The 9,888-nt window shown below is 39.4% G+C and overlaps 1 protein-coding gene across 1 annotated transcript in view; it reads left to right on the top strand.

Annotated features, from left to right (window-relative positions):
• LOC104962134 (mitogen-activated protein kinase kinase kinase 5-like) overlaps nt 1-8,775 on the top strand; it is a 9,288-nt gene extending 513 nt beyond the window's left edge. Inside the window, exons 2-7 of the mRNA XM_010790534.1 lie at nt 686-791; nt 1,754-1,994; nt 2,806-2,921; nt 4,246-4,367; nt 5,642-5,718; nt 7,636-8,775. Of these exons, the coding sequence (XP_010788836.1) occupies nt 686-791; nt 1,754-1,994; nt 2,806-2,921; nt 4,246-4,367; nt 5,642-5,718; nt 7,636-7,696 (723 nt within the window). The 3' untranslated portion in view covers nt 7,697-8,775. The remainder of the gene's footprint in view (nt 1-685; nt 792-1,753; nt 1,995-2,805; nt 2,922-4,245; nt 4,368-5,641; nt 5,719-7,635) is intronic.
• The last annotated feature ends 1,113 nt before the right edge of the window (nt 8,776-9,888 follow it).

Below are 9,888 nucleotides of genomic sequence, written 5' to 3'. Positions count from 1 at the left end.
CCCCCCCTATTTGTAGGCAGAGCTGCTCTCAGCCTCTTCATACACCATGTGCTCTCACTTCAGTGAAATTGTTGTCATTGTACATGATCTGCAGAAACCACTGGCTGCCATGTTGCCGCTCCCCTGCACACAGATCACACAGATTGGTGTGAAATAGTTGTAACCTTTCAGTGAGGCGATGAAAAGGAAATCTGTCAGGAGTAATTTCACATTCTGTAAAGAGGGCTGATCTGCTCTCTCCCCCTCGGAAATGCAGTTATGCAAAAATAAATGATACAAGAGCAAGTGACTGTGCTCATATTTGTAGAGGCTGTTGCATAATCCTGCAAAAAGAAGAGTCTCTGATGCCTCCTGTCGGCCATCAGTAAGAACAAAACGAGAGGCATGCAGCTTGGTTTGCAGTGCATTGATTTCAAAGCAATTAAAACCGAAAAATCGTTCAATATCAGCAAATATGTTAGGATGCTTTACAGGGGGAGATATTGCAGCAACAGATAATAAGGTCAAGAAAGAGCAGTCAAACTAAATGTGAAGAGAAATAAGGGAGCATCATTTTTTAAGACTCAAAATGGTACAGTATGATTAAACAAATTTAAAAAATGCATAATATATGAATACACATACCAACAATATAAGATGTGTTAAGTATGAAAACACAGTTCTCTAACTAACTTCCTGCTTTTAGGTAAACAAAGTGCTGCGAAACCACAACATCAAGCCTCACTGGATGTTCGCTCTGGACAACATCATCCGGAAAGCTGTGCAGACGGCCATCACCATCCTGGTGCCAGGTAACATCAGCAGAGCCCCTCTAAATAAATGATCAGGCGTCCCTCAGGGAAGCTCTGACTGTCTGATGATAGATATAGGAGCTGTGGTGGGAGATCTCCCTGGAAGCCGCTCTAATAACAGCTTTTTGTTGAGCGACAGATATTTGGCAGGATGTGGGATGTTCACTGATGACAAGTCAAATCATTCGCATGTGCACAAAACAGTCCAACGACTAATTAGTATCCTGTCCTAAGAAGCATCCTCTACATAGAAGCATCACTGTGCCTCACATTGAGAGAACGTTTATACATGATTGTGACATATGAAATCATATTTTTCAATTAAGATTGATTTATTAAAGGCCTGCACAAATACAAAAAGTTTTATTCTGAATAAAAGCTTTAATATATGTGAATTACTTTATTTCTATTTGAACACAATGATACCATTGTCATAGCTAACACATGCAGGTATTCAGTGTTCAATTATCAGATAAATCCACTCATCCTTTAGTCTGTAAAATATGAGAAATAGTAAGGCCTTACAAATTGCTTGTTTTAAAAAAAAATGCAACGGTCCACAGCTCCATTGAATAGATATTACAGGGATGTTAAACAGAGAAAAAGTAGCAAATCCTCAAACTTAAGAAATTGGAAATAGTACATTTTGTTTCATTATGACTTGATGGATGTGAATGTCCCTTCTGTGGGACAAATAAAGGTATTCTGATTATGATGGAAACACCTAACGATTAATACATAATCAAATTGAACAAAACTTAATCTTTAAACTTAGAATAGGGTTTTAAATGACATTCATACATACCTATCAGTCTTGATCTGGACTCAATGTAGCATCATAACTAATGATACTCTCCCTTTCCATAACAAAAACATAACTGTGTGTGTGTGTGTGTGTGTGTGTGTGTGTGTGTGTGTGTGTGTGTGTGTGTGTGTGTGTGTGTGTGTGTGTGTGTGTTCAGAGCTGAGGCCTCACTTCAGCCTGGCCTCAGAGAGCGACCCGGCGGAGCACGAGGACGTGGACGACGACATGGAGCCGGAGAGGACCTCCACGCACCACAGCCGGACGCCTACGGTCGCTCTGGACGAAGCGGTGGTGACCTCCGGGGTCAGCACGCTCAGCTCCACCGTCTCTCACGAGTCCCACAATGCACAGCGCTCTGTGAGCATGGAGCTGGGCCGCATGAAGCTGGAGACCAACAGGTAATCAATCAGCAGAGACATCACAGCAGCATGGGGTCCTACTCAGATTACGTTGTACAGCTTTTTCTTAGCCATCATTTCATTCAGGGGAGCCTATTTTTTGATTGAACAACTATTGTTTTTATGCTATGATGCTTTTAATACAAATAAATGATATGATTGCTTGATTCACGTTAACCTCATAATTAACCAGTGATGAAAGGTTCTCCACAAACGTACATGTGTAGACTGACCGGTCCCATTGTTTATGCTTTGTTGTTGTTTGTGCAATACACAACACAGCAGCTTTTAGGCATGATAAAACCATTTTAACGATTCTTTGTTTTCACTGCAAAGTGGTCGGGCCGTCATTTGACCAGGCAGTGACGTGCAGTGCTCTCATCTATACAACATTAAGACATGTTATAGATTTAGGTGATTAGACCCCATCGGGATTCAGTCATTTATGGAGAGGAGAAGCAATATCAGAATAGGAGAACGCCCCTAATGGTGTTGGTTATGGGAGAAAAGGTAGTGTTGATGAATCGAGTGTGATTAGGAGGCAGACTGCGTCGATTTGCCTGAAATAACAGCTGACAACAGAGAACAGGTTTACAGTTTTGACGGTAGCGCTACGATTGACTAGTGGGAGTTTTGTTGTGGCAAATCTATGGGAGTGAAACACCTACAATCAGCTGATTAGAGGGTCTGAAGTAGTCATAGAGAGGATTGTGAATGAGTAAGCGCACAGATAGTTTTCCTGATTGAACTTGCGCTGAGCTTCGTTCGTCATCTTACTGATTCAATTCAAAATGTATAATGAATCTTTCAGGCTGATGGAGCAGCTGCTGGAGAAGGAGAGGGAGTATCAGGCCATCCTGCAACAAGTCCTGGAGGAGAGAGAGCAGGAGATCAGACTGCTGAGGCTGCGGTCTGACCCCCCCACAGGTCTGGACTGTAATCTAGTTTACCTTCTCACACTGACTGTATTCAACACTAGCACCAATGCTTCTGCTACTACATGTCTGCCTTCACATCTCACAACCAGCTCTGCCTCCACTGTCCATTCGGTAATAATAATTACAGCAAAACTCATATTCACAGGGTGATTAAATGTGCAGCAGATATCCACGATTTACATTTTCACCCTCCAGCTCACTAAATAATTCATACAAGTTGTGACATGAACAATGAACAAAGCTTTCTCAACGCCTTCTGAAACTGCAAATGTGTGATGAAAACATCCATGACAAATGATTTGCTTCTAGACTTTCGGTTTCGATTCGTCATTGAAGAGATTTTCTGGATTTTCTCTAAATGGTCAGACTACTTTATTCCGAACCGAAACTGTTACTGGATTTTGAGCCCTATACTGAACCAAAAATTATAATAATATGATAGAAAAAGCCATCAATTTAACTGCTAAGATGTGCTGAAAGTTGTGTTTAATTGCCTGTATAAAAGTTGTGATCGAAATAAGTTTACACCTACATCTGCAACGTTAACTACAACAAAAACTAAAGGTGAAATCTAGTGACAATATTGCTCTAAATTACTTTGCTTTCATATATTGTTGCACGTCTGCTAACATGTACAAATATATTTCTGATATGCCAAAATAAGCACTGTCGATGTAATGGTAGAACCCACTTGCAAAACATTTTGTCACTGACCATAATTGCATTGAACAACTAGAAAATATGCATAGTTCAGTCAGACAGCTCACGTGTTTCTTATATGTTTATTAGAAGCAGCATATAGTTTGAGTTTGGCGTCTAGGCTCGGGCCTCATCACTCCACAGATTCACAAAGAACATTGAGTAACTATCCCCCGAGCCTACAGGTGGAAGCTGGGGTGGGGGTGGGGCAGGCAAGCAGCAGCATGTGAATGCATCAGCAATGTGAAAGCTTTATAGTATTAGCGAGGAGGCAGAGGCAAGTTAAGGAGATTGTGTTTGGTTGGTTGTAAGAGAGACGCGTCACGTGTTAATGTATCATTGGTGCTCGAGTTGACTGCCTGAACTAGCTCGCAGGCTTCGCCCCATTTTGGCAAACATTGAGTTACAAGTTGATTTCAAGTAAAGAATAAACAACAACCACATACCTGGTGCTGGTGTACTGAGTGACTATTGTTTTGATTTGAAGTTTAAGCATAAAAAACATGATTTATTTTGATATTTTAGTGCTGTATTAACGTTTTCTTTCCTATGCAAATGTTGTGTGAATGCGTCCATTGTGTGTAAAGCAGTCTGTCTGGTTTCTTTTCCTGCAGACGTCCCGACATCATCAGGTGACCCCGAGGAGGAGAGGAGTCTGCCAGCAGTGAGACATGAAGACTCAGAGGTGTCCAGCTGGCTGAGGCTCTACGGCGCCGACCAGGACTCCATCGACAGAGTGAGTCTCTACCTCTGTTTGGAAATGGGCTATTGCACGGGTGTCCAAACTTTTTTCACCAAGGGCCACATACAGACAAATATACGAAGGGTTGGGCCCCTCACTAGAGGTGAGCTATATTGCCTCATTAGTTAAAGGTGGGGTAGGTAAGTTTGAGAAACCGGCTCGAGATACACTTTTTGTTATATTCCATGGAATGCTCTTAACATCCCGATAGCAATGAATATCTGAAGTGCTTTGCCAATAAAAAAATGTCATCTGTGGAAGCCGTGGCGCTGTAAAAAGCACGACCAATCATCTGACCCGGCCCGGCTAAAATAACTGGATGGCCTACCTGCCTGTCAGCCTTCCATCTGTGCACAAACTTATCTCGTGCCCTCATTGGTCATGTGCGTGTTCGTGTGTGTTGGAGGAGGGGCTCTGTAAGGAAGTGGCAGATTTCTTCCGGCTGTGTATTTTCAAATTCTTGCGCACTCGAGCTGGTTTCTCCTAAAATTACCTACCCCACCTTTAAGTTATAAGCCGGCAATATCAATCAAATGTAGGTAAATGATGCTTAATACTTGAATATGCTTTAAGAAAACAAACAGCCTACATCACAGATCTCAAAAGGGCTTTCATTTATTTTGTTAGCAGCTCATTCCTTAAAGCAGAAGCCTCAGATTGCTTATCATAAGAGGAAATAGGAAGGGTGTATTTCAAGCGTGTTATGTAAATAAGTTATTGGGCTTTTTTCTTATCAACTTAGATTTGATGAAATCAGATGTTTTCAACTTTAACTGACTGAATTTGTTTGAAGAGTGGGCTTCTTAACACATGAACACTGTGTAATATCTGTTGTCATCTATATTTAAGAAGTACAACACAAGACAAGCACAAGTTTCATTTTTTAGCCATACTCCATTATACTTTTTGAATTTGCTGAGGGCCGTTTCATAATGACCCGCGGTCCACATTTGGCCCCCGGGCCGTAGTTTGGACACCCCTGGTCTATTGCTTCATCACACCATGACAACATCCGGCTATACTGCAACATATTGTGGATATTAGAGCTGTTGTTTGTTGTTTAATGATTTTCGTATTCCAACGACAATGAGAAATGTGTTTTTTATAATGCCCTTTTCCAAAATGTGTTGTTTGATGCTTTTGCAACTGTAATAAATAATGAAATAAAATACATTATAAAGCATTATACAGTTTTTGTGTACAGAGATCATGTTTTCTTGGATGTCATGTTACTGTTCAGGTTATTAAATGCATTTTTGTTTCTCCAGATACTGAACGAAGAGTACACGCTGAACGACATCCTCCACGAAGTAACAAGAGATGATCTGAAGAGTTTAAGTCTGAGGTAAGCCAACCCTTGTTTTTTCTTTACTGTCTTTTCACAGTTTCACTTCTCTATTCAGTATTAAGTCACTAAAAATACAAGTTGACACTCGCATCTAAAAAGGACTGCAGCTCTCCATCTACAGGAAACACAGAAGTGAAGCTGAGACAACTGTTTTCCATAATGGAGTTTGTATTGATGTAGTTTTGTAGTTTAATGGTTCGTATTAACACAGAGCAACTCAGCACTGTAGTGGCTCGTAATTGCAGCTTTCTCAGAAACCTTTTAGGTGACTTCAGTCTTTGGTTTCCTTTTATCTGGACTTTGTAAGTTGTGTGAAACTGTTCTTACAGGTTCATCTCATCTGTAAACATGGTTATTCGCTGCCTACTACAGTTTCCATCTCCTTTCTTACTTCCTCTTATTAGTAGCAATACATTAGCTCATAGTATATATTGTCCCCAAAAACAGTACAACATTTCAAAACTCATGATGGTAAACAACTACTGTATGTGTAGGATTTGTACATGTCTGTATTTGGCGCCACCTACTGGTAGTGTGAATAAACACCTGTTGTACACAGGCACTTGCAGGTCTTGAAAACTTCCTCAAAATATATATATATTTTAATTAAATGACTTTTTTAAACCTCTTAAATGTTTTTTTCCTGCAAGTGATAGTGGTGAATAGTGCTGCTTACCGGTACGCCGAACCGGTACTGGACTTGTAAAAAGTTTCGGTTCAAGTCCGGTTAAAACCGGAACGTCAGGAACCGGTACTTACGTATATTCTCCTTTGTGTTCTCAACCATCTAAAACCTTCCATAGATCGAGAAATTTGCGCTGAGAAAAGACGAAAAACATTGTTTTGGCTTCTGATATGGCGGCCATTACTGAGCTCACGAAGTCTCGCAAAATATCGCAACTGCTCGCGAGATCTGTGTGACGTCAAGGGAAGCTGGCTTAGACATAGTGGACACTGACAGCGTGGGATGCTGGTTGCCATATTTAGTAGTGTAGCTAAGCTAACTCCTTTGTATGTATGGTGATATAGTGTCTGCCGAAAGAGCAACACTTCACCCAGACAATGTCAATATGCTGTTGTTCTTGAACAAGAACACATAGACTTGTACTCTTGCATATTGAGTCTTGTATGTACATCACTATGTATGTAGTTGTGTTGTGTAGTTAGTAACACATGTAGAGTTCTAGAAAAGACATGGTGTAGACACAAGTTGGAAGGGGGCACAATAAACCTGACGAGTTTGAATTTGAGTTGATTATGAGTTTATTTTCAATTGATAATTAGCTCACAATAAGTTCACTTTAGTTACTCACACAACTTGACACAAGTCCGGACTTATAAGTCCGGACCTGAACCTGAACCTCTGGACTTGAGTCCGGACCTGAACCTGAATGTGGGTCCAGGTACACAGCACTAGTGGTGAATTATCTGAACAGAAGGATGTTCAACTTTTTTTGTAGAGACCTTTCACTTCTACATCAACTCAACAGTAGATTATTCTGGTCGAGTTTGCATTCATTTAATTAATGATATTATCATCATCAGAATTATATTGGAATTATTACCGTTTACTGCTGGGGAGTACTGAAACATCAATATTTTGGTTTAATTTCCGATCATCTATTGGTTTTCTTTCGTGCTTTGGTGAATAAATTACATCATATGTGGTATTAAAATGGTCTTTAAGACATTCAACATGAAGGTACCCTCTACATAAACCCTGTTCTACATGAATTGTGCATAAACTGACTTTGATGACAAAAGAAAAAACTATGTAAAAATGTGTATTTATTCAGCAAAAGATGACGAAGGGCTGAGTTATATGACATGCGGTGTAGTCTCTGTTGGTTACAAGTTAAAGCATATTGTACGTTGACATATTTTGAAACAGTGTTTTTCTGTGTGTCCTTGCAGAGGCGGGATCCTGTGTAAACTATGGAAGGCCATCACAGACTACAGGCAGCAGCCAACCTGAGGCCTTAAGTGTTGACGACCACCTCCACCCCAAAAACTCAGTATTCTCCTCTTTACCTCAGTATTTATAAGAGCAAGACTTTTAGGAGAAGAACCTGTGTTTGCCGTGTGCACAAAGCAGCTTTCCACTCGCACAAGGAACTCTTTAACTGGTCTCTGCTGAGTATTTTGATAGCTTTGGAAAACAAGGATTTGGGGAAAAAAGGTCACTTTGAAAGCAACAATTACTAAGAAGTGCCATAAATTGTGCTTTGCCTGATGGAAAACACAGCGTTTTGTTACAGGTGTGTAAAAAATGAGAAAATCTTAACTATAAAAACATTTTCTCCTGTCTTTACAAGATGTAACGTTTACAAAACTGGAGACTGACCGTTTTCTAACACAAGCCTGAGATACAAAATACTACATTCAAAATCATCTGGGCTAATGTTTTTATCATAGTCATATCATCACTACTTTTATTTAAATGTATTTTTAATTTAATTGTTTTGGTAATCTGAAGGATGTCAGTGCATGCCCTTATCTTATTTTTTAATTGTATCCATACTGAGACTTTTTATTTAAAAAATAGTTTTTTCACATTTTCTTTTTATAAAACAAATCTACATTTGTATTTTCCCGGAACATGTAAATATTGTGTTAAATAATTAAATGTTAACAACATATATGTACTTAAAAACCACATTGATAGTTTAATTGCCATGTAAATTGGACAGAGTCTATTATGAACACATCAAATAATTGTATAGTATTGTATTTTTTGTGTAACGAATAATAGGAGATATTATTCAGTTTGTAAGTAATATAACATCAAATGATCTGATCTGTTTAATTGTCGTACACTGACACACTTGTGTTTATCTTGCGTGTGTATGACCATTCAGTCAAATATCTGAAATTCAGGCAAAAAAATCAGATGATAGAGCCTTGCCTTGTTTTCTTTCTTTTTTTTAAACTTGATGTCAGAAAAGGGGAACATAATCATGAGCAGTGTGTCCGTGTTGTTTCATATCTAAAAATATTCAAGATTTTTGTGTCATACTGTAAAAAATAAAACTTTTCATCATTGAAACTGTGAAAGAAACGTGTAAGATGTGATTGGATTTGGTAGTGGATTTGTTTTAATTAAAAGTATAAGCAATGGTTCCTCTCTGCACATAGGGACAATGTGCTACAAAACATAATTATGAACATTGCTTAATGATTATATTGTGTTTCATAGTAATTTTTCCCACAGGGCATTTTGAATTAGATTTCCATTTTAAGCCATGAATCATCATAATGGTTTTGTTTGGGGGGTTTCATGTTAAAAAGACATGGCAGTGCACATCGCATACAATGCATGTGCACCATCATGACTCTTTTTGATCAGGATTTATCCTTTAACGGCCACATAAAATTTATTTCAAGGATCGCCTACTTCCATCTACGTAAAATTGCAAAAATCAGGCATATCTTGCCTCAAAACGATGCAGAGAAACTAGTCCATGCATTTGTTACTTCAAGGCTGGATTATTGTAACTCTTTATTATCAGGGTGTACCAAGAAGTCAGTTAAATCGCTTCAGCTGATTCAACATGCTGCAGCACGCATACTTGCCAACCTTGAGAACTCAGAAATCGGGAGCATTTCAAAACCACCGCGAAGAGGGGGGGGTGTGCTAGTGGATCGCCGGAGCTGTATTAGATTAACATTAACATGCTTATTGTAGTTGTAAGGGCACTGCCTTGCGGCCTGTAGCACCATCCTTTATGGAGCATAATGTGAAGGACAGGAGTGAGCAGAGGGTAGAGTTGTCAATTCTTGTTCTGTTTTCTGTGACTATTTTCCCCACCCTCTCAGACTTTCAGTTGCGCGCGCTACTAAAGAGACGCGCTACCATGGAAACCAAACAATGGTGTAGCTCAGAGCCCTAGACTAACTAACCTATGTCCTGTAAAATATATTATCTTTTCAATTTACACACGGCATCTATCTGTCCGTTCTGGGAGAGGGATCCCTCCTCTGTTGCTCTCCCTGAGATTTCTCCCATTTTCCCCTTTAAACTGTGGGGTTTCTTTGGAAGTTTTTCCTTGTACGATGTGAGGGTCTACATATCGTATTGTCATACTGATATTCTGCACAAACTGTGAAGTCCAGTGAGACAAATGTAACATTTGTGATATTGGGCTATATAAATAAACATTGATTGAT

The sequence above is a fragment of the Notothenia coriiceps genome, unplaced genomic scaffold (assembly GCF_000735185.1).
Source record: "Notothenia coriiceps isolate Sejong01 unplaced genomic scaffold, NC01 NC01_scaffold00034377, whole genome shotgun sequence".
NCBI classification, from domain to species: domain Eukaryota; kingdom Metazoa; phylum Chordata; class Actinopteri; order Perciformes; family Nototheniidae; genus Notothenia; species Notothenia coriiceps.
Note: the sequence above shows the minus strand (reverse complement) of the source record. Positions and strands in the feature narration are given on the sequence as shown.